At 55.1% G+C, this 27,528-nt stretch overlaps 2 protein-coding genes across 2 annotated transcripts; one reads left to right on the top strand and one right to left on the bottom strand.

Annotated features, from left to right (window-relative positions):
- Nucleotides 1-1,283: 1,283 nt before the first annotated feature.
- ZMYND19 (zinc finger MYND-type containing 19) lies at nucleotides 1,284-8,965 on the bottom strand. The gene is made up of 6 exons (XM_049781987.1): nucleotides 8,854-8,965; nucleotides 7,498-7,557; nucleotides 6,566-6,672; nucleotides 6,091-6,231; nucleotides 1,998-2,178; nucleotides 1,284-1,878 (listed from the first exon to the last, which is right to left on the bottom strand). The coding sequence occupies exons 1-6, from the start codon at nucleotides 8,902-8,904 to the stop codon at nucleotides 1,735-1,737; spliced, it is 684 nt and encodes a 227-aa protein (XP_049637944.1). The 5' UTR covers nucleotides 8,905-8,965; the 3' UTR covers nucleotides 1,284-1,734.
- Nucleotides 8,966-19,545: 10,580 nt separating this feature from the next.
- On the top strand, nucleotides 19,546-24,685 carry ARRDC1 (arrestin domain containing 1). The gene is made up of 8 exons (XM_049781984.1): nucleotides 19,546-19,744; nucleotides 22,237-22,347; nucleotides 23,028-23,078; nucleotides 23,165-23,319; nucleotides 23,418-23,600; nucleotides 23,677-23,853; nucleotides 23,932-24,364; nucleotides 24,442-24,685. Exons 1-8 carry the CDS (start codon nucleotides 19,627-19,629, stop codon nucleotides 24,486-24,488), a joined length of 1,275 nt encoding a protein of 424 aa, XP_049637941.1. The 5' UTR covers nucleotides 19,546-19,626; the 3' UTR covers nucleotides 24,489-24,685.
- The last annotated feature ends 2,843 nt before the right edge of the window (nucleotides 24,686-27,528 follow it).

Genomic DNA, 27,528 nt, shown 5'->3' with positions numbered 1-27,528 from the left:
TGTTGCAAAAACTGGTATTAATCAGCATGTCCTGCTCCCCTATGTATAGGCCCCCCACCCAGATTAGAACCCTTAAAAATTATTCAAAAGGGGGACCTGAGAGATAACGTGGAGGTAGGGCATTTGCCTTGCATGCAGGACAGTAGTTTGAATCCCGGAATCCCATATAGTCCCCCAAGACAGGAGCGACTGGGGCCGGGCGGTGGCGCAAGAGGTAAGGTGCCTGCCTTGCCTGCGCTAGCCTTGGACAGACCGCGGTTCGATCCCCCGGTGTCCCATATGGTCCCCCAAGCCAGGAGCAACTTCTGAGCACATAGCCAGGAGTAACCCCTGAGCGTTACCGGGTGTGGCCCAAAAAAAAAAAAACAAAACAACAAAAAAAAAAAGACAGGAGCGACTTCTGAGCATATAGCCAAGAGTAACCCCTGAGCGTCACTGGGTGTAGCCCCAAGAAAAAAGCCTGTCCTGGTAGTGGTGGGGGCCTACCCAGTACCAGGAGAGAACCTTGCTTTCCTGACCCAAATCAGCTACTCACTTCTGAACTTGTGTGGACACTCGAGACAGCAGCAGCAAGACTACATGATGGGGTTGTCTGGAAAGCTGAGGGAGAGGGCTCCAACCTATACATCCCATGTCAGAGTCAAGTCAGGCTTTGATGTGAACAGAGGGGGCCACACAGGCCAGGTGGAGCCCAAATGTGGGGCACCCACAGCAGACTACCTGACAAAACTGTGGCTGAGGTGCCACAGCATCCAAGAGCAAGCTAGCATTGGTACCTAGAACATGTTGCAAGTAGCAGAGACCCTGGACACTGACCTGTCAGTCAGTATAGTGTGAACTATACATGGTGTGTGCCTGGTGAACACAGCTTAGTCAAATCCCTGGTCCCAGCTGTGTCTGGAACTACCTACACCAGGTTAGTGCCCACTTGGACCCCACCTGACCAAATCAGGGTCTGGGTTCTGCTACATCCTGGAGTGACATAATAGGACCCTTAGGGTTGGCATGGGCCAGTAAGATACAGGCAGGACAGATGCAAAACCTATTGATGATTCAGCTGGTAGCTGCAGGCCAGAAGGCCAGGGTCAGTCCTGACTCAATGGAGGCTAGAGTTGCTGGGGGCCCAGGGGCAAGCTGACGGCCATATCTTCAGACCACAGATGGGCTTGGGCCTTCTCTGCCGCCATGCCTGAATGAAGACAGGCAGAAAAAGAGACAGACAGCTACCTACGTACCACGTCGACGCAGGGCACTATGTGCCATTTAAGGATTACAGCAAAAGGTTCTATTGTCACTTTTTTGGTTTTGGGGCCACAGCTGGCCATGCCCAGGAGTTACTCCCGGCTCGTGCTCCAGACGTACTCTTGGCGGTGCTTAGAGGACTGCACGGGATATCAAGGATTGACAATGGTTCATCGGCGTGCAAAGGCAAGCACCCCACCCGCTGAACTATTGCTCTGGCCCCTCTATTATCGCTTCTAACCTTCCCTCCACCTCCTCCCAAGAAAACTGTACATGAGTTTACAAACATATTAACATATAAATAAGGGGAAAGGCCCCATTAGGAGCCTGCCCAGTCTCTGCTGGGGATAAGTCCTGGGGACACCGTCCCCCAAGAGGGCGGGAAGCTGCTCAGGGCACAGCGCGGGCTTCATGGGCAAGGCTGGTCTCAGCTGTACCCGCAGCATCTCAAGCCACCATCGATAGGCGCATGACACATGGAACACGGTCTGGTCATCGCTCTGGCTCGGCCTCCTGCAAGCACGGGCGCCTCCTCTCGCGACAGTGTCTCTTGTGCGCAGGCCAGTCCTTCTGCTGGCACTGGGAGCCGCAGTACCGGGCCACCTGGCAGCGTCCACAGATGTTGAACTCTCGGAGCTGCAAAGAACATGGGATAAGCGCGGCTGCCGTCAGACTGGTGAGGTGCTAGCTTTCCAGCTTGGATTAGATGGCACCAGGCAGGGACGTGGTGAGGGTGTGGCAGGGCCGGGGCCTACCTGCTTCTCCATGATGGTGCAGGGAGGGTAGTGGCACTCATAGTATGTACAGGAGCTCTCCTCCTCCTCCACCACGTCCCCATTGGCGTTGTAGTAGCGTGTTACATTCAGGACTGGGAACTGCTCTTCGATGGGGTCCGTGGGAAGCTGCTGAATCGCAAGCCAGTATAAGCTCTGCTCCCTTCGAGAGAAGCAGGCAAACAGGGTCAGGCCAGGGGACAACCAATCCGACCCCACCAGCTTGTCTCTTGGCAACTTGCATGGACTGTTCCATCCAGGTCAGCACCTACAGGGCTGGCCACATACAGCTTGGACCCCAGCACAATGTGCCCTACGGCAGCCAGGAAGGCATCACGGAGACCTCCTACCCTTGCCCTCTCAAGGTAAGTCTCATTGGCCATACAGAATCCCCAACTTGGGGCAGGAGCAATAGCACAGCGGTAAGGTGTTTGCCTTGCATGTGCTCTACACCAAACGAATGCCGAATGCCGAATCCCGGCATCCCATATGGTTCCCCAAGCCTGCCAGGAGCGACTTCTGAGCGCAGATCCAGGAGTAACCCCTGAGTACTGCCGCGTATGACCCAAAAACTAGAAGAAAAAAAAAAAAGAATCCCCAACAAGAGTGCAGGCTGGATTCGAGGGTGGCTGAACGCCCACTGTGCTGCCCACATGTGTTGGAATCAAGGCTACAGGACCCCACCCCAGCCAAAACTAAAGGCACTAACCTTGGAGATCCTTAACACTGATAAAACTTCACACCCAAATGGATCCACACTCTAAATGTAGGGCCTGACAGACATGTCAGGAGGGGCCGGAGAAGAGTGCAGGGGGCCAGGTACATGTTTTAATTTATTTTTTTGCTTTTGTTTTTGGGCTACACTTGGCAGTGCTCAGGTGTTACTCCTGGCTCTGCAGTCAGAAGTTGCTCCTGGCAGGCTCAGGGGACCATGTGGGATGCCGGGAATTGAACCCAGGTCTGTCCCAGTCAGCCACATGCAAGGCAAATGTCTTACTGCTGGGCCCGGATGGATAGTACAGCGGCGTTTGCCTTGCAAGCAGCCAATCCAGGACCAAAGGACCAAAACAAAACAAAACAAACAAACAAACAAAAAAATGTCTTACTGCTGTGCTATCTTTCTGGCCCCAGGTACACATTTTTTTTGTTTGTTTGTTTTTAGGCCACACCCGGCAGTGCTCAGGGGTTACTCCTGGCTGTCTGCTCAGAAATAGCTCCTGGCGGGGCCGGGCGGTGGCGCTGGAGGTAAGGTGCCTGCCTTACCTGCGCTAGCCTAGGAGACGGACCGCGGTTCGATCCCCCGGCGTCCCATATGGTCCCCCAAGCCAGGAGCGACTTCTGAGCGCATAGCCAGGAGTAACCCCTGAGCGTTACCGGGTGTGGCCCAAAAACCAAAAAAAAAAAAAAAAAAAAAAAAAAAAGAAATAGCTCCTGGTAGGCATGGGGGACCAGATGGGACACCGGGATTCGAACTAACCACTTTAGGTCCTAGATCGGCTGCTTGCAAGGCAAATATCGCTGTACTATCTCTCCGGGCCCGCAGGTGCACATTTTTACAAGCAGCTGCCAAGTCTGATTCTCCAGCACCAGTGTTCAAAGCATAACCAGGAAGGAAGCCCTCTAACCCAACACTGCAGGGTAAGGCCCCAAAACAAATAAACTTAGAAGCAGAAAGAGAACAGGGGCCAGAGAGATAGTACCACGGGAGACACACTAAGATGATCTGGGTTCGATCCTCAACACCCCAAACTGCGCAGACACAATCAGGAGTAATCCTTGAGCACAGAGCCAGGACTAAGGTCTAAGAACTGCTGAGAATGACCCAAAACACACACACACAAAAGTTTTTAAATACCCATATAGGGTCCGAGACAAAAGTCCAGACACAGGACTCTTGCCAAGCACATGGCCAACTTGGGTGTGACCAACTGGGTCAGGCAATTCATCCAGGGTGATATCCTGAGAGTCAGGATTGGATCTGAGCACAAGCAATATGATCCAACTGTCCCCCATACCCCCCCCCAATAAAAACCCACCAGCAGCAGAGTTGTCAAAGTATCAGCCCTGCCGTGACTGCAGTGACTGCCCAGTTCAGTGGCAGCCATGCTGTGGAGGACCCCGAGATCAGGGTACTGGAGCTACAGGGATACGCTTAGTTTCTGGGGTGTCTTGGCTTTAGGGCCACACTGACACTGCAAAGGCTTCTCCAGTTTGCAGTCACTCTTTGCAGTGTTCGGAGGATCAGGCAGAGCTAGGAAACAAAGTAGTGGGTTCTCCTGGACACCAAACTGGCCTTGATAAGCTCAGTTCATTAATTACCCTGTCCAGCCCCCTAAAGCCAGGTCTCAGGTGTGGCTGCATCATCTCTCGAGCCCAAAGGGAAAGTCTGGCCATAAAAGGGAACAGGAGTCCCAGGGGATGAGACACAGTGCCTCCATGGCCTAAGTGAGTCAAGGAGAGACACAGGCAGGAGAGTGCAGTAAGAATGGGGCTGTTGGGTTACATGTAACCCAACATGGGGCTGAGAGACCATAGCAATAACACAGCAGTAAGGCGTTTGCCTTGCATGCTGCTGACCCAAAGTATAGACTTGGTTCGATCCACAGCATCCCATATGGTAACCTGAGCCTGCCAGGAGCAATTTCTGAGCACAGAGCCAGAAGTTAATTCCTGAGTGCTGCCACCCGGTGTGGCCCAAAAACAATTTTGACAAAAAAAGAATGGGGACAGGGGTCAGGAAAGGGGATAGGAAAGGGGACTGAGAGGGGAAGGGGGAAGGGGCTAAAAGGCAGGACAGGGATAAGACATTGGCATGCAGCTAACTCAGCACAATATGTCAAGTTTCTTTTCCTTTTGGTTTTTGGGGGGACTATACCAGCAGGCTCAGGGATGACTGACACTTGGGGGCACCATATGGAGTATTGGGGGATGGATCCCCAAGGCAAGCATTCTCCTGCTACCCTCTTTCTCTCCAGCCTGATTTGACAGAATCTAAAAAGTTTCAGTGCCTTGTGAGCAAAGGTGAAACCCCCCATAAGGCAAAAGGCCCCATGTCACAGCCCCAGTCAAACACCATCACCAGGGCCAAGGATGCAGGGTGGGAACCCACAGCTCACATCCTGTCTGGACACATGCTGCACTCTCTCACACCCTGCTTGAGACTCAGGCAGCCCCCCAGCATAACCACAGCAGCAAGGCCCACCTAGCCCAGAGCTCTGCAAACACACTGACCAGTGTCCTCAGGGAGTCAGGAAGGGCCGAACATGTGGGCCAAGTCTGAGGTGTGCCTGTGACCCTCACAGAAACAGCTTTCACGTGGGACAGCCCACTCAAAGCTCTGTGAAAAAGGGCTGCTCCAGTCACGAACACTGGAGCAACAGCACAGTGGGGAGAGCGTCTGAGTTGTACATGGCTGCCCAGCCTGGCATCCTATAGTCCCCTGACCATGCCAGCAGTGATCCCTGAGCACCAAACCAGGGGCAACCCACAAACCATGGGCGTGACCCAAAAGAAGATATCCCAGTCACAGGCTCCCATGTCTCACAAACCTACTTTTGTCTCCAAGTGTCCCAGCTGCCCAGATGGATGCTAGAGATGGCAGAGACCAAGTGCCTGCTCTCAGAAGAATTCATGACACCCAGGGTCACTATACATGGGTCAGTCAGGACACCCTGGAGTCCTGCACTCACACTGCACACGAGGCAGTCAGGGGCACCTGGGTTCACCACATACAAGTCAGTCATGAATACCACACATGGGTCAGTAAGTGACTTCGGAGGTCACTCACTACACACAGGTTTGGGAAATCCCAATCACTACATACAGGTCAGTCAGGAACACCCTGGGGTCACCACCCAGCTGTGCTGTCCAGTTTCCTTTCATCTGGGCACATTAGCCCACCGGCCATTTGAGCTCCGGGAATCAAGAAGCCCTTGACCAGAACCTAGGATTTCACAGTGCAGGGTGAGACCAGCCCAGTCCAACACACTTAGCATCAGGACAACTTGGGTAATCTGTTGGGTTTAAGGACAGGGAGAAGCCCATGTGGTATAGGAACACTGGGGCTGAGACCCACCTCTGTTTGCTGGACACCTCCTCAGCTTTGGGCCTCCAGCCCCACGGCACCAGCTGCAGGTTGTCCAGGCGATTGTCCACGGTCACGCCATTGAGGTGCACCACCTGGAAGCTGGGTGCCACGCCGCCCCGATGCCGCTCCCTAGAGATGAAGACAGACAACTGTCAGAAGCTGCCCTTAGCCTGAGGTGGACACACCAGGGCCTGACCCTTTGTACCACAAGCCCAGGCTGCCTCTCCACTCAGCAGCTAGGCACACCCTTAAGGATGCACTTTGAGACCGCCCAGAGAACCTCACGAAATTGTCACATACACTCCACTGCCAGGTTTGCCTAATACAGGGCCAGCCTCCAGGGGATACAGGACCCATCCTCCAGGGGACAGGAAGGCCTCAAATGTTTTGGGTGTGTGCAAATAACAGGTAACATGGGTCTGAGGAGAAGTGTCTGTTAACAGGGCTGGGCCACGATACCCACCACAGCAGCTCATGCAGGAGCCTGCCTGACCCCCGGCCTCGGTTCTTGTCAAAGGCATAAGCAAAAATCTTAGCACCATTGCCATCCGCGTCGACTTCCATTCGGGCCTATAAAGAAACAAAAGTTCGTCAAAGCAGCTTCGATCCGGCCCAAGATGCACAGGGGTGGGTGCCTGGCTTAAATACAGCTAACTTGAAAAAAAAAAAAAATACAGCTAACTTGGCTCAGTCACCGGCACCAGAGACCCCTGAGCCCCGCAAGGAATGATTCCTGAGTGCAGTCAGGAGTAAGCCTGAGGGTGACTAAGTGCTGGCCCCACCCCTGAAAAAATAAGTCAATTTTGAGCCAGAGAGACAGTACAGGCACAGGGTTTAAGGCTCTTGCCTTGCCTGGGGCCAATCCCAGTTCAATTCCGGGCACCATCTGGTGTGGAAACACAAAACGGAAGAAACTCCAATGCAGGGCTGGACAGATCTCAAAGGCACAAACCCTGCAGCAATGCAAGAGCCCTAAGGTGGGTCAACAGCTCCATGTCACCAGGTCAAGCACCAAACCATATCGGACAGGAAATAGTGTCTATCACCAGAGCGTTGGGCCTGAACACTGTGGAGGAGAGGACTCAAGGGAGGAACATGAAAAAGGCACTAATCCTCCAACACTCATAGCCCAGCCCTGTAGACCCCTAGCCCCAGTTCAAGTCTACAGTGGCCATCCCAGACCACAAGGGGGTCCTGTTTGTTTCCTGAGCAAGCGGGGACAAGAGGTGGAGAGGCAGGGGCCTTCTCTGGAGAGGCCTGTCCCAGCTCCACCCATCATGGAGTTAGGTCCTGCAACACTAAGTGGCCGATCTGGCCAGATCTTATGGGGCCTGAAGCAGGTCAGCTTTACCAAAGCAGAGTTGGGAGGACCAGCATGGGGGACACAGGACTCACCTCGAAGGAGTAGCCCTCCACCAGTGGGATGTCCTGCTCATCAATCAAGGTGTACTTGGTCTGCAAAGAAACCACAGTTGCAGATGTCACTTTTGGGAAAGACCCAGCACAGGAGGCCAGGCAGAGCAGAAGAGAAGCTCCTTCCAGGCTCAGGTGTGTCCCCCGCCGGCAGGCAGGAAGCAGCTCTGGAAGGCCAGGCCATGTGAGCCAGTGAGCACCTTCTAAGTGTGTGCCCCAAAGACACCCTGTGAGCACTCCCTGGGGGGGCACCTGACTCTTTCCCTCCCATCCACCTTCAGTTCTCAAATGCAAAAAAGTCTTGTGCATAGCCGCCCGGGTACCCATCCCAGAACCAGAGGGGCTGGATTGGGGGTGTCTTCCAGAGACAGGGGGGCTAGGTTGGGGGGAATCTCCCAGAACCAGGGGGACTGGACAGGGGGTGTCTCCCAGAGCCAGGGGGGGCTGAGCTGGGGGGGTCTCCCAGAGGCAGGGGGGCTGGGTTGGGGTGATCTCCCAGAGCCAGGGGTGCTAGATTGGGGGTGTCTCCCAGAACCAGGGGGGCTGGACTGGGGGTGTCTCCCAGAGGCAGGGGGCTGGGTTGGGGGGTCTCCTAGAGGCAGGGGGGCTGGGTTGGGGGGTTTCCCAGAGCACGGGGACTGGGTTGGGAGGGGGTCTCCCAGAGGCAGGGGGGCTGGGTTGGGGTGATCTCCCAGAGCCAGGGGGTGCTAGATTGGGGGTGTCTCCCAGAGGCAGGGGGCTGGGTTGGGGGGGTCTCCCAGAGGGAGGGGGCTGGGTTGGGGGGTCTCCCAGAGCCAGGGGGGTTGAGTACACCCCACCCAGAGTGGTGGTGGCCGGCCCACCCTTCCCCATAGGCCTCCGGAGACACATGGTCACCCGAAAAGGGGAGGACTCGCTCCTGCTTGGCCACGCTCCCCTCTCGGGGGCCTGGGTGGCTTTTTGAGTCGCTCCGACTCCCTCATGCGCTTCTCCCGCCTTGGCGACGGGAAGGAAGTCCGAGGCTGGTGCAGCCGGGCCCGGCAGCGGCTCCCGGGGCCAGCACAGGTGCCAAGCCAGGGAGGGAGGCCGGGCGGGCCTGGAGTCGGCGGGAAAGCAGGCTCGGGCTGCAAGTGTGCGCGGGACAGGCCTGCAGGACTGGGTGGGCCGCGCCCCTTGCGGGACACCGGCCGATCGCCGGGCCTGGGCCGGGCCAGGCGGGGCCGGGCCGGCAGGGCGGCCTCTTGGGGGGCTCTGCAGCCCGCCAGACCGGGCTGCCCGGCAGGTCCGGCCTCGAAGCGCCGCCTTGGTCCGGCCCGGCCCTTGCAGGCAGCTCCGCGCCGCTCCGCTCGGCTCACCCACCTTCCCGGCCACCCGGCCGAGCCGCACGATGCCCAGTTTGAAGTCGGTCATGGCCGGGGCCTGCGCTCCGTCTCTCCGCTCCCTCGCGAGGAGCCTGCGCGGGGCGTGGCGTGGCGGGAGGCCGCGTGGGGCCGCCGGGCGGGCCCCGGGCCGGCCTGGGGGGGGACGAGTCGGCTGGGCCGGGCCGCGCTCGGGCCGCCACCGCCGCCGCCGCCGCCGCCGCCGCCACCGCCGCGCCGCGCGCCCGCCGACCTGCCACGCGCCGCCGCGCGCACCTCCGCGCCGCCGGGGGCGTGGCTAAGAGGGACACGCCCCTAGTCCGTGGCATCCGGCCAATCGCGGGCCGCGCCTCGCTCGCGCCGCCAGCGGGCGGCCAATCGGAGGCGGGGGCGCACGCCAGCGCGCGGAGGGAGGAAGGGAGGGAAGGAGAGAGGGAGGGAGGGAGGGAGCGGCCGGCCGGCGGCCGGGGGCGGGGCCTGCGCGGCGGCCTCGTGACGTCACTTTCGCGGGAAGCTTTGGGCGGCGGCGGCGGCTGCGGCGGCGCTGGCGCTGGCGCTGTTGGGGCCTTGCGGGGCCTGGCTGGGCTTGCGGAGTTCTCGGACCTCCGCACGCCGGCGTCGCGCTGCGCCTTTTTTATTTTGTTTGTTTGGTTTTTGGGGGTCACACCGGTGGTGCTCAGGGGTTACTCCTGGCTCTGTGCTCAAGAAGTCGCTCCTGGCAGGCTCAATGGGGGGACCGTGGGTCGGAGAGATAGCATGGAGGTAGGTAGGGTGTTTGCCTTGCATGCTGGATGGTGGTTCGAAAACCGGCATCCCATATGGTTCCCCCAAGCCTGCCAGGAGCGATTTCTGAGCTTAGAGACAGGATTAACCCCTGAGCGCTGCCAGGTGTGACCCCCCAAAAAAGGGGGGACCATAATATGGGATGCTGGAATTCAAACCATCGTCCGTCCTGCATGTAAGGCAAACGCCTTACTTCCATGTTATCTCTCTGGTCCCTCTCCTTTAAAAAAAAAAAAAAAAAGATATATTTAAGCACCATGACTACAAACATGATTGTAGGGCCCGGAGAGATAGCACAACGGCGTTTGCCTTGCAAGCAGCCTATCCAGGACCAAAGGTGGTTGGTTCGAATCCCAGTGTCCCATATGGTCCCCCGTGCCTGCCAGGAGCTATTTCTGAGCAGACAGTCAGGAGTAACCCCTGAGCACTGCCGGGTGTGGCCCAAAAACCAACCAAACAAACAAACAAAAACATGATTGTAGTTGGGTTTCGGTCATAATCCAGCTCTCTCTCTTTGGGACCCCTCTGCATCCCCCCAATTTCAGCTCTCTCCCTTTTTTGGGGGGGGTCATACCCAGCAGTGCTCAGGGTATGACAATTTCTGGCTCCACGCTCAGAAATTGCTCCTGGCAGGCTCGGGGAACCATATGGGATGCCGGGATTCGAACCACCGTCCTTCTGCGTCTAAGACAAACGCCCTACCGCTGTGCTATCTCTCTGGTCCCTCTCCTTTTTTAAAAATAATATATATAAATATATTTTGGGTCACACCCTGTAGCTCTCAGGAGTTTGTTTACTCCTGGCTCTATGCTCAGAAATCGCCCCTGGCAGGCTCAAGTGGTGGTGGGGGGTAACATATGGGATGTGGGAATCAAACCACCGTCTTTCTGCATGCAAGGCAAACGCCCTACCTACCTCCATGCTATCTCTCCAGCCCCTGGGTTGCGCTTTTACTTGGAGAGGAGACCAAGGGGTGATACGCCAGCCCCCCAGTGTTTGGGAACCTGGTCCTGAAGGAAGCGGCCTAGTCCCCCCAACCCTGGAGGAAGCCTGCCGCAAGCACCGCACTGAAGGGCTCCTGCACTTGGATTGGATTATTGGATTGGAGAGGACCGCTGTAAGGGGATCCTGGAGGATTTTACCCTGTTGTATGCTGCTGAGAAAGAGGCCTTGGAAGATCCAGGGCCCCATCTGGCTTAGAGCAGGGAACTTCCCAGCACGGTACCAGCAAGCACCCAGGCTGGAGCCTCCCTTCCTTCTTTGTCAAGCAACTTTGTGCACCCTGGAAGCCTGCAGCAGAAAGGAAAGTGTCGATTGGCTCTGGCTGTGTGGGTTAAAGAGCGATAGCACAGCGGTAAGATGTTTGCCTTGCATGTGGCCCACACAGGACAGACCCTGGTTCAAATCCCGGCATCCCATATGGTCCCCTGAGCCTGCCAGGAGCGACTTCTCAGCACAGAGCCAGGAGTAACCCCTGAGCAGGACCCCAAAACCAAAACAAAGAAGCTACTTCTGGGCTTCCATCAGCCTGAAAGCATGAAGGGGCTGCGAGTTCATTGAGATGCAACTTCCCTCGGCCCACAGCTTCCCTCGGCCCTGAGAAAGCTGGACTCTCTTAGAGAAGCACCACTGGATGAGTGAGGTCAGGATGAGTCTCACCCTGAAAGATATATTTCCTGCAGTTCCAAGTGTTTCTCCCTGACAGCATCCTAGCAACAGGCTTCTTGCCCACAGGAAAAAAGCCCCTGTGAAGTCACCTTGACAAAGAGTGGGGACACGGGAAGATACATCTCCATCCTGAGACTTGGCTGCATCTCAGTGTGGAATTGGACCCAAGCCCAGGTTCTTTCAAACTAACATGTTTCTCTCCCACTTCCCTCATTTTACGATAAGGAATGAGTTTCAATGTTCCTCTCCTTCCCCTTTCTTTCTTTTTTTTTTTTTTTTTTTGGTTTTTGGGTCACAACCAGCAGTTCTCAGGGGTTACTCCTGGCTGTCTGCTCAGAAATAGCTCCTGGCAGGCACGGGGGACCATATGGGACACCGGGATTCGAACCAACCACCTTTGGTCCTGGATCGCTGCTTGCAAGGCAAATGCCGCTGTGCTATCCGGGGCCCCCCTTTTCTTTCTCGAGTGCGTGTGTGCGTGCGTGCGTGCGTGTGTGTGTGCCCCATCCGGCAGTGCTTAGGGGTTACTCTTAGCTCTGCACTCAGAAATTGTGTGTGTGTGTGTGTGTGTGTGTGTGTGTGTGTGTGTGTGTGTGTGGGCCCCATCCGGCAGCGCTTAGGGGTTACTCTTAGCTTTGCACTCAAAAATTGCTCCTGGCAGGCCTAGAAGACCATATGGGATGCTGGGGATCAAACTCGGGCCCATCCCTGGTTGGTTGAGTGCAAGGCAAACACTCTACTACTGTGCTATGACTCCAGCCCCCCTCCTTCCTCTTTTCTACATGGGTAGATGCTGGTCCCGACTTTAAATGGATGTCAGGACTATTTTGCCTTCCCTGCAGAGCAATCCTTGCAGGCTGAGGCCCTTCAATGTTCAGAAGTCCAAATGGAGTCTTGGGAACTGGAGACAAAGAACACTTGATGTAGCTGGATTGCTACGTTGGGCTGTGCTCGAATCCATCCTGAGATGTGGCAGACATGCACCTCCTCTGGAGTCTGGAAAAAGGACAGGCAGGTGGTAACACTCACCATCTGCTACTCGATCACCAGGGCTATTACTTCTCACTGGAGATACCAGGAGTCAGGTGACCCAAAAGTTTTTGCAAAACACCCATTAGATGGTCATGGCTGGGGCTGCCTCTCTTTCAACACACTCAAGGGGCTTCTTTTTGGGGGTGGGGCACACCTGGTGATGCTCAGGGGTTACTCCTGGCTATGCACTCAGAATCAGAAATTGTTCCTGGCTAGGGGGACTATATGGGATGCTGGGGACTGAACCGAGGTCCGTCCTAGGTCAGTGCATGCTTATTGCTTTCGCCACTGTTCCGGCCCCTCAAGCTGCTTCTTGATATGGGACACCCATTACCTGGGGACTGAATTTAGGACAAGTGTTTGGACTGGAGCATAATGTTGCATTTCATTAGGTTGTGTTTAAAGTCCCAAATTTGGACAAATTCACCTTGGAAGAAAATGCAACAAAAAGTCAATCCTGGAGGCTGTTCTGGGGATGAGTGTGCAAAGAGCAGGAGAGGCAGGAAAGGAGAGGGAGGAATAGCAGGGCCACTGGGGATGGTGCAAGGGGCAAGACGCAGCCTCCTTAGCTGGTAGGTCCCAGATGGCAGAAATTAAATGACCGGATCCAGGTGACACTACCTAGGGTCCCTGAAAGGGCAGAAGTAATTGTTGAGTAGAGAGCTGGGAATAGTTTCAGTATTGCCAGGGGTAGTCCAAAAACCAAAGAGAAAAGAAAACCAAATAAAATAGAAGAAAAGAGACAATTATCTGGAAACTAAAATTAATGTCTTTTTCAAGTTATTTTTTTCTTGGCCATACCTGGCAATGCTTGGATTACTCCTGCTTTTGCTCAAGAATTACTCCTAGCAGTGCTCAGGGGAACCAGATGGGATGCTGGGGATCGAACTCAGATTGACCACGTGCAAGGCAAGTGCCCTCTCTGCTTTACTATTTCTCCAAACACTTACCTGTGTATTACTGCTGAAAACTAAAGAGACTCAAATCAAACCAGAAAGATAAACTTTGTTGAGTCTAAGAGGAATGATTGGATTTGGTAACTTTATTTATTTATTTATTTATTTATTTATTTATTTATTTATTTATTTTTTGGCTCACACCAGCAGGTCTTAGGGCTCAAGGCTCCTTCCTGGTGGTGCTGGGGTACTATATATGTAGTACCAGGAATCAAACTTGAGGCAGCTGCAGACCAGGCAAACACCCTCCCTGCTGTAGTATCTCTGGCCCAAGAGGGTCAGTTTTATGTTAACAGGGAATGTAGCATGCTTCTTCTTTTTTTTTTTTTTTTGGTTTTTGGTTTTTTGGGTCATATCCGACAGCGCTCAGAGGTTACTCCTGGCTCTATGCTCAGAAATTGTTCCTGGCAGGCTCAGGGAACCATATGGGATGCTGGGATTCTAACCACTGTCCTTCTGCATGCAAGGCAAACTCCCTACCATGCTATCTCTCTGATCCACAGCATGTTTCTTGGTGTTGGGAAAGAACCAGGAGAGGCAAGAGAGCTGCTGAAGACAGGCAGTGTTCATCTTTGAAACAGCACCAATGGACTGTACCAGAAAGTTCCAGGAACAGGCAGGTGTGTGCTGGGCTTATTGGAGGTTCCCTCTGAGAACTTCCTATAGACCCAACAGTGGTGTGCTGGAGACCTAGGATAGTGGGAAAGGCACTTGCCTGGCATATGCCCAATCCCAGATGGTCCCCTAAATACTACCTGGATTGATCAGTTAATAAATAGATGTAAGCCCTGAGCACAGCAAGGTGTGGCCGCAAAATAACACATACACATACACACACACCCACAAAGGGATGGACTAAATCCTGGGGCAAGAGCAGTAGTATAGCAGGGAGGGCACTTGCCTTGCATGAGGCCCAGGTTTGATCCCTATTACCCCACAGGGCTCCCTGAGCCTGCCAGACCAGAAGCCCTGATCACAACAGGTGTGGCCCCAAAAACTATATAGGGTCAGAGTGACAGCACAGTGGGAAGGGCATTTGCCTTTCATGTGGCCAACCTGGATTTGATTCCTGGCATCCCATATAGTCCTCTCAGCCTGTCAGGAGTGATTCCTGAGCACAGAGCCAGGATTAACTCCTAAGTGCCACTGGATATGACCCAAAAAGACAATATATAAATATATATAAACCAACTTTTGACTACAATTCTGGGACCTGGAAAAAAAAATCACATTGGCAAGAACAGAGTCTATAAACTGGTGCTGTTGACCTGTGCAGGAAGGTTGAGAACTGTGGGTGACCCGCCATAGTTAGATCTGCCCTGCATCCCACACATGCCTAGCATGGTCCAGGACACACTGTTGTCTGTGATGTCTTTTCTTTTTAGGGGTTTGTCCACACCTGGCAATGCTCAGGGATCACTCCCAGTTCTGTGCTTTGGGGGGGGGGGTCACTCCTGGCCAGGCTTGGAGGACCTGACCTGCAGCCAGAGACCTCACAGTATGTTTTTTTTTCTTTTTTGGTTGTTGGGGGCCGCATCTGGCACACCTGGCAGTAGTTGGAGATCGTTGGAGAGACCTTGTGGAATCCAGGGATCAGACTTAGGCTGGCTTCATGCAAAGCAATCGCCTTGCCCCTGTGCTATTTCTCTGTCTCCAGTTCACAGAGTGCATAGAAACCATTTGTGTAGCAGACAAGTCTCTGAAGAGCCCATATTGCCTAGGCTGGGAATGGCAGAGAGAACGAGCTGAGGTTGGGACCAAGGCGAGGGGTCAGTTAGAGAGAGGACCAGGGGAAAGAGCAAGGGAGGAGCAACAGAGCACCAGCAACAGCGAGTTCAACCAACAGCTTTTCCAGTAGTCTGGAAGCAACCTTCTATCAAAGCCATCTGAAAAAGTAGCCAGCCACCCACCTACCCACCCACGCACTTTAGCAGGAAGGCTTATATACCCCACTGACAACTAAAGGACAGTTACAAGGGGGTTTGTCCTCATGTCTCAGCCCTTAAAGGGACAGTCCCTCTTATCAGCTGTCCAGGGGCCACAGGAGTTTGTGTAACTCAGAGCTTCTCAAATAGTGGGGCGCGCCCCAGGTGGGGGGGCACGAGGCTCCGTAAAGGGGGTGCATCTGACCTCGGCACTGTCATAATAAGCTAAGCCCCGTGTTTATGTCTCTGCATGTCTCTGGAGCTGAAAGTTGCTGTGTCCTGCTTCAAACCCCGCTTCGAAAAGCTATGCATTGCAAAACATGCTCATTGTAGCCATTAATCCAGACATCACCTCTGATTAAAAAATCAGCTCAAATTATTTTATATATTTTTGTTTTGCAGGTTAAAGTTTTTTTTTTAATAAAGATACTATTTACAGTCACGCGGGGGTCGCGCAAAAATGTTTTTTTCCTAGGGGGGCATGACAGAAAATAATTGAGAAGCACTGGTGTAACCCAAGCCTCTGAGCCAAATCCCTAGCACTGTTCTTTTGTTTCCTTCATTTTGTTTTCCTTTTGGGCCACACCCACTAATGCTCAGGGGCTACTCCCCACACAGTACTTCAGGTCCAGTTTATTGGTGAGGAGATGGGAGTCAAGCCGGGTCATCCACATGGAGTACAGAGTGATCCTCCTGGGGCTTACTCCTGGCTCTGCACTCTGGGAGCACTCCTGATTATGAGTTTAGGGCTCCCTCCAGGCTTCGCTCTGAGGAATCTGCTCCTGGTTCTGTTCTCAGGACTCACTCTTCTTTTGTTTTGTTTTTTTGTGTCACACCCGGCAGTGCTCAGAGGTTACTCCTGGCTCTATGCTCAGAAATTGCTCCTGGCAGACTCAGGGGACCATATGGGATGCTGGGATTCGAACCACTGACCATCTGCATGAAAGGCAAATGCCTTACCTCCATACTATCTCTCCGGCCCCTCAGGACTCACTCTTACGCCTGTGCTCAGGGATGTTGCCCAGGACTGAAGTTGGGTTGGCTGAGCGCCTTCCCTGCTGTCCTGTCTCTCAGGCTGGATCCAGGTCCTTTGGAAGATCTGTGGGTCCTAAAGCCAGTTCAAGTCCAGGAGAGAGCCGGGTAGATTGATCGGGAGCCAGGACCCAACTTAAGAGTTCAGAACAGGGGGCCGGCGAGGTAGCACTAGAGGTAAGGTGTCTGCCTTGCAAGTGCTAGCCAAGGAAAGATCTCGACCGACCCAGGTTCAATCCCCTGGGGTCCCATATGATCCCCCCAAGCCAGGGGCAAATTCTGAGCACTTAGCCAGGAGTAACCCCTGAGCATAAAACGGGTGTGGCCCGAAAAACCAAAAAAAAAGAGTTCAGAACAGGAGGCTGAACTGAGACTTGTCACACAAGAGGAAGCATCCTGTTGAATTAAATATAAATTATTGGGGCTGGAGAGATAGCACAGCGGTAGGGCATATGCCTTGCATGCAGAAGGACTGTGGTTCAAATCCCGGCATCCCATATGGTCCCCTGTACCTGCCAGAGGCGATTTCTGAGCGTAGAGCCAGGAGCAACCCCTGAGTGCTGCTGGGTATGGAAACCCCCCCCCCCAAGAAAAAACCCAAAACCAAACCCAAAAAATATATTAATGAGTCCTAGTAGTATAGTGGATGGTGGATGGATGGTGAGGCCTTTCTCAGCCTGCAACCTCTAGGGCCTGGCGAGTCTGTAGGTTCTGGATAAATACTAGGAAAAGCTCCACAGCAGTCAGATGAAGTTTCAGGAGGCATCAAGCTTATTACAAGGCCCTAACAGCCAGGTGCTATTTTCACAAGGCCTTTAAGCTAAGCAGCTTCTCTGATCTCTCCTTCGGTGTCTCTCTCCCCCCAGGCCACTCTTAATTACCAACCACAGACCCCTCCCAGCTGTGGGAGGGTCTTACCATCCAGGTAAGATTAACATTAGGCTTTGGGAAGGAGTAACAGGGTCTGGAGCAACAGCACAAGTGGGTAGGGAGGGCGTTTGCCTTGCAGGTGGCCAACCAGGGTTCAATCTTTGGCATCCCATTTGGTTCCTCGAGCTGTCAGGAGTGAAGTGATTTCTGAACGCAGGAGTAACTACAGGAGTAATCCCTGAACACCTTCGGTTGTGGAATCCCAAAAAACAACAACAACAACAAAACAACAAAAATAAGAGAGAAGTGTTCTGCAAGGAAACACCGGGACAGATAGGCCCCACACTTGGGCTATGCCAAATCCTGCTCTCCTCCTGGGAAGTGATCAAAAGGGAAGGGAGTACAACAACAAAAAAAGAAAAGGAAAAAATAAAAATAAAAGGGGCCCAGAGAGATAGCACAGCTGCGTTTGCCTTACAAGCAGCCGCTCCAGGACCAAAGGTGGTTGGTTCGAATCCCGGTGTCCCATATGGTCCCCCGTGCCTGCCAGGAGCTATTTCTGAGCAGACAGCCAGGAGTAACCCCTGAGCAGTGCCGGGTGTGGCCCAAAAACCAAAAAAAAAAAAAAATAAAAAAAAAATAAAAAATAAAAAAGGGAAGGAAGGTCAGAGGGAGGAAAGTTAAGGTGTCAGGGTGATGACTGTGTAACCCAGAAGGTGCAGCTGTGGGAGGATGGAGTGTAAGTGTGCAAGGATGGATAAAGGTTCCCACCTGTGTCTTCATTTTTCTGCTCCAGCCCAGCCTCCATCCTCCCTCCATCACTACTTTCTCTGCCTCTTCCCTCCTCACCCTCTCATTCTGCTTCAGCCTCCCATCCCTCCCCGCTCTCCCTTTTTCTCTCTCCCTCTTTCCAACTCATTCTGCTCTAGCCCACCATCTCTGTTCTGTTTCCTCTCTCCCACCTTCTTTTTTTTTGTTTTGTTTTGTTTTGTTTTTTGGGCCACACCCGGCAATGCTCAGGGGTTACTCCTGGCTGTCTGCTCAGAAATAGCTCCTGGCAGGCACAGGGGACCATATGGGACACCGGGATTCGGGATTCGAACCAACCACCTGTGGTCCTCGATCGGCTGCTTGCAAGGCACACGCCGCTGTGCTATCTCTCCGGGCCCTATCTCCCACCTACTTTCTTTTCTCTTCCTTTACTTTTTTCTTCTCTCCCTCCTTCCTCCTCCCCCTTCCTCCCTCTTCCTTTCTTCCTTCTCTCCCTTTCAGCCCTTCCATCTCCCTCCTACCTTCTCTCCCTTCTTCTCTTCCTCCTCTCCCTCCCCTCTTTCTTTCTTCCCCTCTCCCTTCCTCTTCTCTTCCTCCTCTCTCCCTCTCTTCCTCCTCTCTTTTTCCTCCTTCCCACCACCCACCGCTGCCTTTTTTTTGTTTGTTTTGGGCCACATCTGGGAGTGCTCAGGGGGTTCAGGTGATCAAACTCAGGTTAGCTGTAGTACCACTCCGGCCCCTCCTACTTGCCTTCTGTGTGGGCACTTGTATTGGGGGCTGCTGGCTAGTATCATAGGCACAACGGATTCCCTGAATGTCCCCACTTGCACACATATTCATCCACACACACACACACACACACACACACACACACACACACACACACACACACACACACACATACACACATCTGCAGTGCTCACATATACGAGACGAGGCAAGTGCATGAACAATGAGTCACATCCCAGCGCCTCACCTGGCGTGTTTTGGCAGGTTCATATCACGTCTGTCACCCCCCTTCCCCCAACAGCTCTCTTTTGCTTTCCCAGTCCGATGCTGGGAAGGGCTAAATGAGGTTTCTGCGTCACGAACCCCAAACTAGAGTTGCGTTGCTGCAACCACACACAGTCAACTCCAGACTCACACCCGGAAGAAAGCTTGGGGGCTTCCAGGCTTTTGTCCCCCTATTCTCCACACTGATTTTCCCCAATCAGGGCCAGACCTCTAGGAGGAAAGAAGCCCCCAGGGCTTGAGGATGGAGCTGAGCACCCCCCATCTCTATCTATCTCTATCTCTGCACCCCTATCCTGCCTCTAGGGGGGCCCAACTTCGCTCCTACAGCGGCCCTGGCAGCTCAGTCCCGCAGGCCCTGAGCCCTTCATTTGTCCGTGCCCAGGTGTGGGCCGGAAACGGGGAGCAGGGGGTGGGTCTCGGCGTGCAGAAGAGGGGTGCGGGGCGCACGATCGGGTGGAGCAGGGGGGATCGGGGCACAGGTGCCAGGTGCGCGCGGGAGAGGAAGGCGGGCGCGGGGCGCAGCGTGCAGGTGCGGGTCCGGGGCGGTGCCGGTTCCGGCCGGGCCGGGGCTCCGGGGCTGCAGGTGGGGTTCGGGGCGGAGCGGCGGGGGAAGGGGCGGGCCGGGGCGGGGCGCGGCCGGAGCCCGGAGACCGGAGGCCGGCCCGGGGCTGCGGCGTCTGTGCGCTTTCCGGCCCGGCCCGACCCGGCCCGGCCCGGCGCGGCATGGGTCGGGTGCAGCTCTTCGAGATCGTCCTGAGACACGGCCGCGCCGTGTACAGCCCCGGGGAGCCGCTGGCCGGAGCCGTGCGCGTGCGTTTGGGAGCGCCGCTGCCCTTCCGAGGTGGGCGCCACTGCTGCGGGCCGGGCCTGGCCCCTCCGAGGCGCCCTGGTGTCCTCCGGGGGCTCCTGTCCCGCCGCGCCGCGCACCTGCCGGGCCCTGGCCTGCCCTGCCCGGAGGAACCCCTGTCCAGGTCGTCCAGGTCCTTGGCGCGCAGCCGAGAGGGAGCCGGGGCAGCTCTGCAGGGGCCCTGGCAGGGGTGCTGACGGTGCTGCGGGCCGCTGGCGGGTCCCTGGCTTCCCCACCCACCTCGGGCCTTGCTGAAGCCCACCTTTGGCTGCCCAGCACTGGGCAGGAAGGACACTGTGCCCCAGCGACGGTGTGCGGCCACCCACCCCCTTCCTTCCTCCTGGGTGGAGTTTGAGTTCCTGGAGGGTGAGGATTTGCCTGTGGCTGTCCTGGGGTGGCCATAGGGTGGAACGCCGGTGGGTGAGCTAGCGAGCAAGCGCTGGGGGCTCTTTTGTTCCTGGCTGGCTGCTGTGGGTGCTTTGGTCTACATTCATAGCCCCTTCCTGCTTCTGTGCTCCCCTAACAAGTGTGGCCTGGCCCCCCCCCAGTCCAGCCCGGTGGGTGTGGCCTCCAAGCCAGAAACAAAGGATAGGACCTGGAGCCGCTACTGAGCCCAGAGACGCTCCTGAGCGCCTGCTACTGGCGGGGTGCTGTGGGGTGCGAGTGTTCCAGGGGGTGGAAGGTGTCTGTCTGGCCTGCTCTGGGCTCCTCCATGGCATAGCCCCGTGATCCCTGGGAGCTCAGGCATCAGCTGCTCACACTTCCTGGGACCAGGAAGCTGCTGAGGCTGGAGGTGTGTACCCCAGTCCGGGGGTACCTAGGGCTGGGTTGTCCCCAGGGGTGGGATGTACCCTAGTCTGGGGTGTACTGAGGATGGGGTGTATCTAGGGTGTACCCATGACTGGGGGTGTACCGAGGGCTGGGCTATATCTGGAACTAAGGTGTACCCAGTTTTGGGGGTACATGTACTTTCAGGGCTGGGGATGTTCCGGGGTTGGATGTATCTGGGATTAGGGGTATAGTTGTGGCTGGGGGTGTATCCATGGTTGAGGTGTACCCAGGTTGGGGATTGTACGGGGGCTGGGGTTGTCCACGGAGCTTCTGTTTCTGGTAGCAGCTGAAGTGGCCTGGGCATAGGGGACTGGCGGATCTGGCCTGGCTTTGGGCTTTGTGTTTCCCCAGCCGTGGTGTAACTGGTTGCCTGGCACAGCCTCACTCCCAGGAAGGGGCCCTGTCCTGGAGGCTGTGACTGGGTAGAGGGGAAGGAGGGTTCTGTTTGGTTTTGTTTTTTTTGGGCCACACCCTGTATGCACAGGGCTTCTTCCTGATTCTGTGCTCAAGAATCACTCCTGGTTCTGTGTTTAGGAATCACTCCTGGTGGTGCTGAGGGATCCCATGGAATGCGGGAGATCAAGCCTGGGTTGGCTACATGCCAAGTGCCCACCCAGCCGCCTTGCTGGGCAAGATTCTTCTCACATTTCAGCTCTGGGGGCTGGACAGTATGGGGCTTGCACCAAGGTCGCTCTGCCCAGGTTTGTGGGAGAAAATAGTGGTGGCCTAGGCACTTATTGAGGCCTTTGGGACCAGACTGGAGAGCAGACAAAGTGAGGTCTTTGAGCCAGGTCTTTGGGAGAAGGTCCCTGGGTGCTGGGTCTGAGGAAGGTAGGGATCACGGGCCTCATTGCCACTGTTGGCTAACAATTCCCAAATGCAGCTTTCCCGGTTCACTTGGGACTTTGTTTACTTTACTGCTGGAGCCGCACTTTCTGCCCGGCCTTGTGCTGGCCCCTCTCATCTGTTGCGGTGTGACCAGTGGCATGACCATGCTGTGGCTCTTGGTGATGTATCAGTGATGCTAGCACTGAGCCTGTGGATGTTTGGAATACGCAGGGCCCAGGGCAGACGCAATGGCTACTGTTAGCTCAGCTCTGAGTGGCCATCCTCCCTCCTCTCACTGACCAAGTCCCCATCCTGCACCTGTCTTCTGGGGCTGTAGGAGGCAGAGGTATAGGGCATGAATGTATCTGGGTAGGGTGCTCCCTGGAGAACCTTAGAGAGTTCAGGTTGGGTAATGGAGCACAATGGGGGCCCACGAGGTGGGGAGGGCATGGATTTTGGCATCTTCCTGAACACTGACCTCAGATAGAGGAGGGGCAGATTATGGTTTGGGGTTTGGGGCTCAGGCTCCCTGTGAACTACTGAGGAGCAACAAAGTGAAGGGGGCATATGAGTTGCCTCTCCTGAGAGAGTTCTGGGCTGACTCACTCACTGAGTGCTGTCTCTGGGGCAGGGCTGTGCTGCTGCCCGTGCCCCGTGCCAGGCTGCGGTAGGCACCTTCTCTGCTCCAGCATGTCTGACCACATTCTTACAGCCTCAGGGCACAGGAACTTCCTGGAGTGGGAAGGGCACAGGTGGACTCAGTGGCCAGTGTCCGCCTTCCTCCCTTAGCTTGTGAGGTGCTGGTGCTCATACTTTCCCCTTTGCAGCCATCCGGGTGACTTGTACCAGCTGCTGCAGGGTCTCCAGCAAGCCCCATGACACGTCCTCGGTGGCGGAGGAGGGCTACATGAGCAGCTCTCTGGCTCTGGCCGACAAGGGTGAGCGACACTTTGCCTCTGTCCACTGGTTCCCGGGCAGCCCTGTCTGGCTGCGATGTCCAAGGCTCCTCATCCCTGTGCCCACCCACCACCCCCATCCTGTCCCCCCAACTTGCCTCCTTTCTGTCTCCCACTTACTTTTCTCTCTCCTCCTTCTAGTCCCCCCGCTTCCTGTCCCTACCTGCTTCCCTCCTGTCCACCCACCTTCTTTTTTTTTTTTTTTGGGTCACACCCAGCGGTGCTCAGGGGTCACTCCTGGCTGTCTGCTCAGAAATAGCTCCTGGCAGGCACGGGGGACCATATGGGACACCGGGATTCGAACCAACCACCTTTGGTCCTGGATCGGCTGCTTGCAAGGCAAACACCGCTGTGCTATCTCTCCGGGCCCCCACCCACCTTCTTGTCACTCCACCTGCCTTCTTTCTGTTCCCCCATTCCTTTCTGTCCCCTACCTACTTCCTTCCTATCCCCCACCTGCTTCCAGTTCCCTCAGTTTTTCCTGTCCCTCCACCTCCTTCTTGTTCTTCCTGTTCACCTCCACCTGTCCTTCTATCTCCTTCCTGTTCCCCCACTTTCTTCCTGTCCTCCACCCACCTCACTGGTAGGGGGTGCTCCCCCTTGTGGCTGGGCTGGGAGGGTCCCCAACCCCGGCTCACCTGGCCCTCTGTGCTTGCGTGCAGGGAGCCTGCCCAGTGGAGAACACAGCTTTCCCTTCCAGTTCCTGCTTCCTGGTGAGCTCACCTGGATGGCCCTGCTTGGGCTGGGATGGGAATGGGGGTGGCAGGCCTGGCCCAGGTGCCAGTGTCTGCCCTCTCAGCCACAGTGCCCACATCCTTCGAGGGTCCCTTTGGGAAGATCATACACCAGGTGCGGGCTACCATCGACACGCCCCGATTCTCCAAGGACCACCAGTGCAGCCTTGTGTTCTACATCCTGAGTCCCCTGAACCTTAATAGCATCCCGGACATTGATGTAAGGATGGGAGTCCCTGTAGGGAGGGACCGCGGGTGGCAGGTGATGTTGGGCGCCAGGCCAGTCCTCCTCTTCCTCCTCCTAACCCCCTCCTGCAGCAGCCCAATGTGGCCGCCACCACCAAGAAGTTCTCCTACAAGCTGGTGAAGACGGGCAGCGTGGTGCTCACTGCCAGCACCGATCTACGCGGCTACGTGGTTGGGCAGGTGTTGAGGTTGCAGGCGGACATTGAGAACCAGTCGGGCAAGGATACCAGCCCCGTGGTGGCCAGTTTGCTGCAGGTCAGCACCCACCTTCTGCCAGGGCTGCAGGGGGGCTGGGTGGCAGCCCTCACACTCCCTGCTGGCCCTTCCCCAGAAAGTGTCCTACAAGGCCAAGCGCTGGATCTATGATGTGCGGACCATTGCTGAAGTGGAGGGCACAGGTGTGAAGGCCTGGTGCCGGGCACAATGGCAGGAACAAATCCTGGTGCCCGCTTTGCCCCAGTCGGCCCTGCCGGGCTGCAGCCTCATCCATGTGGACTATTACCTACAGGTATGGGGCAGGGCAGGGCAGGGACTGTGGGGGCAGCAGATGGCCCATGGCCCATTACCCCTTCCCTGCCCTCACCAGGTCTCACTGAAGGTGCCGGAAACCTCGGTGACCCTCCCTGTCTTCATTGGTAACATCGCCGTGAACCACGCCCCATTGAGCCCTCAGCCAGGGCCAGGTCTGGCGCTGCCTTCCGGTGCCCCAGTACCCTCAGCGCCACCCCAGGAGGAGGCCGAGGCTGAAGCTCGGGGGCCTCTGTGCCAGGACCCTGTCTCGCTCTCCACCAAGAGCCACTCCCAGCAGCAGTACCCGGCCATGGCCTTCCATTCTGTGCCAGGTGCTCCTGAGCCCCGCCCTTGGGAGGGCAGTCCTGCCCCCCATCCGGTGCCCCCTCCTTTGTGCATCTCCACAGGTGCCACAATCCCCTACTTCACAGAAGGCTCTCAGGAGCCCATCCCCACCACCAGCACCTTGATCCTGCCTCCTGAGTACAGCTCGTGGGGGTTCCCCTATGGTGAGTGTCGGACTCTGGGGGCTTTGGGCAGGGGGAGCTGTGCCAGGAGCAAGACCCACCTGGCTCTCTCCCTGCAGAGGCTCCGCCCTCCTATGAGCAGAGCTGCCTGACCCCCCCGAGTTGACCCTCACTGCCGTCCATCCATGCGGGCTGACTTCTGTCCTCGTGCCTTGACCCTAGTCCAGCCCGGCCCACTCAGGACCTTCTGCTGCCTGGCACGCCCGTCTGTGCCACCTTCAGACCAGCCTCTGCAGCTTCAGCATTGTCATCCCCTTCCCCAGGCTGAAGACACTCATGTAAATAAAATGCCCATTTATAGTGCTGGGCACTGGCCAGCCTCTGCTGTTCTGGGTTTCTGTGGGTTGACAGGGCACTTTTGGCTCTACTGGTTTGCGTGGCCTTTGATGTGTTTAAAATCTTAATTGGGTTTTGGCCAGAGAGATGGGACAAAGTAAACGGTGCTTGTCTCGCATGTAGTTGACCTGAGTTCAATCCTCGGCATTCCAAGCCTGTCGAGTAATCTTTGAGCACAGAGCCAGGAGTAACCCAAGTGCTGCCCGGTGTGCTCAAAACCCCAAAAATAGGGGCCAGAGAGATGGCACAGCAGTAGGGCATTTGCCTTGCATGTGGCCAACCTGGGGGGGACCTGGTTTGATTCCTGTCACCCATATGGTCCCCCAGCCTGCCAGGGGCGATTTCCGAGTACAGGGCCAGGAGAGTCCCTTGAGCATTGCTGGGTGTGGCCCAACAACCAAGCAATTAATAAAGTTAAAAAAAAAAACCAAAACAGATAGGACAATGGGGAGGGTGCTTATCTTGCATGCGGTGGAACTGAATTTGATCCCTGGCACTTCATATGGTCCCGAGCCCTGCCAAGAGTGATTCCTGAGCACAGAGCCATGAACAAGCTCCGAATATCACTGGATGTAGCCCAGAAAACACCAAAACTTCTTTCGGGGATTGGTTGGTGGACATCGCTGTTGGAAATACCTACCTTGGGCACAACCTTTGTCCTCCCTTTCAACTCCTTCTCACTTTGTTCAAAAACATCCCAGACATCCCCTAGGGATACTAGTTTTCTCCAACCCCTGTGAGTGTGGCTGGGGGTGTAGACTCCCACCATCAGAGATTCCAGGGGTAAATACATCAGATCTGAGGGCTCTGGCACAGTTGTGCCCCTGCACCCAGCGACAGGGCCATAGTGGCCACTCCGTTTCTGCCTGTGACACTTGTCTGTCATAGAGTACACATTGGGAGGGACAGTTCAGGCTGACAGTGTTGACAGACTCTGGGTCAGTCCAGCTTTTGCTGGGAAAGCCACACCTAAGTGTGTGTGTGTGCCAGAGATCTGCAGTTCAAGGGATTTATTGCACTTGAGTCCCTGAGTGTGGCAGGCAGGTGCTGTGGTCCCCAGTCACTCCCCTAACCCTTATCCCTACTTGTTAAACAAATATTTGCCTCCTTCCAGCATGCCAGGCATTGCTGTGAGCACTTTGGTATCCAAACTCTCCAGATTTTTTTTTTTTTTTTTGGTTTTTGGGTCATACCCGGCAGCAATCGGGTTACTCCTGGCTCTATGCTTAGAAATCGCCCCTGGCAGTCACAGGCGACCATATGGGATGCTGGGATTCGAACCACCGTCCTTCTGCATGAAAGGCGAACGCCTTACCTCCATGCTATCTCTCTGGCCCCAAACTCTCCTTTCTCTATCTTTTCTTTTGGGGGAGGGCTTACTCCTCCTGTTTCTGTGCTCAGGGTACCATATATAGTGCTAATGATGGAACCTGGGTCTGGCGTGAGCAAGGGAAGCTCCTTACTTGCATTATACTCTCAACCTTCATAACCCTTATTCTAGTGGGTTAAACAGACAATGTGCCAATGGTATGTGTATGGGAGTAACCTAAAGCAAGAAAATTGTGAGATGCAGTATTATTTTTATTTATTTTTTTGGTTTTTTGATCACACCAGAGGTGCTCAGGGGTTACTCCTGGCTATTTGCTCAGAAATCGCTCCTGGCAGGCACAGGGCTATATGGGACACCAGGATTCAAACCACCTTTGGTCCTGGGTTGGCTGCCTGCAAGGCAAGCGCTCTACCGCTGGGCTATATCTTTGGTCCTGCAGTATTTTTTGGTGGTTCTCCCAAGCAGTGCTTACATTTGTTGTGAGTTGGGTAGGTTGGATAGTTCAATGCTCAGGGTCAGGATAAGAAAGAGGGTGCAAGATCAGGATTCCATCCCTGACATCCCAGTCTCCCAAGAGCCATTCTGAACACTGTAGGGGAAGGCATGAAGTGTGGAGCTATCTACCTGAGCCCCAGCCACCTGGAAGGGGTATGGGCTTGATAGTACAGTGGATAGGGCGTTTCTTTTACATGTGGCCAACCCAGGTTTGATCCCCAACATCCCATATGTGTAGGGCCTGGAGTCAAAGGATGAGCCCACACAATTGGAGTAGAGCAAAATAAAATTATTTTGTCAGCCACAAACCTTGTCACCAAGAGGAGAAAACCCTTGCCAATGTCATAAGCCAGTTTATATAGGGAGGAAATAAGGAGGATTCTAGTTTCTGACAATCTTTAAGATAATTGGCTATTGTCTAGAGTACCTTCCTATACTGTTCAATCGTGTCCTTTTCAGATAGGTTTCTTGGTATGGCCAGGTAGCATGGGGCAATGTTATTGGAAACTTAGGCTTGAGAAAGAAGCTTAAACTGTGGTCCTTTACAAAAAGGAGTTCCTCCTTGTTCAGAACCCAGGACTCTACACCACCAGGAATGATCCGAGTGAAGAGTCAGGAATCAACCCTGAGCACAGCTGGTGTGAAGCCAAAATCAATGAAAACAGACCAAAAAAAAAAAAAAATCCAAACCCAAAGTAGAAAGGAGGGGATTCCTTCGGTTCCAGTTCCCTCCACAGGTGGCTCCTAAGACTTAAAGACCCATCCCTACAGTCTGGGAGAAACATTTCAAGGCAGGGACAGGGATAATCTCAGGTAGGCATGAAGAGACTGGTGCAAGGATGATGAATGGATGACAGATGGGTCACACTTGCATTCAGGCTGCCCTGGCGATATCTATAGAGTTCTCTGCCTCTTGGTGGTGTCTGGCTGCCTCTGCACAGGGGCCAGTGTCCCACGTCGTGGAGCCATTTCTCTGTGGTAGTGA

This window comes from Suncus etruscus, chromosome 10 (genome assembly GCF_024139225.1).
Source record: "Suncus etruscus isolate mSunEtr1 chromosome 10, mSunEtr1.pri.cur, whole genome shotgun sequence".
Lineage (NCBI taxonomy): Eukaryota > Metazoa > Chordata > Mammalia > Eulipotyphla > Soricidae > Suncus > Suncus etruscus.
Note: the sequence above shows the minus strand (reverse complement) of the source record. Positions and strands in the feature narration are given on the sequence as shown.

Bases quoted from the DNA above. Each gene is read 5' to 3' on its own strand.
- ZMYND19 (XM_049781987.1), bottom strand. From the start codon at position 8,904: ATGACCGACTTCAAACTGGGCATCGTGCGGCTCGGCCGGGTGGCCGGG. The intron at 6,232-6,565 runs GTGGGTATCGTG...CTTCATCTCTAG, and splicing joins CTCCTGCATGAGCTGCTGTG to GGAGCGGCATCGGGGCGGCG. The intron at 1,879-1,997 runs GTAGGCCCCGGC...TGTTCTTTGCAG, and splicing joins GCACCATCATGGAGAAGCAG to CTCCGAGAGTTCAACATCTG.
- ARRDC1 (XM_049781984.1), top strand. From the start codon at position 19,627: ATGGGTCGGGTGCAGCTCTTCGAGATCGTCCTGAGACACGGCCGCGCC. The intron at 22,348-23,027 runs GTGAGCGACACT...GCTTGCGTGCAG, and splicing joins TCTGGCTCTGGCCGACAAGG to GGAGCCTGCCCAGTGGAGAA. The intron at 23,601-23,676 runs GTCAGCACCCAC...GCCCTTCCCCAG, and splicing joins TGGTGGCCAGTTTGCTGCAG to AAAGTGTCCTACAAGGCCAA.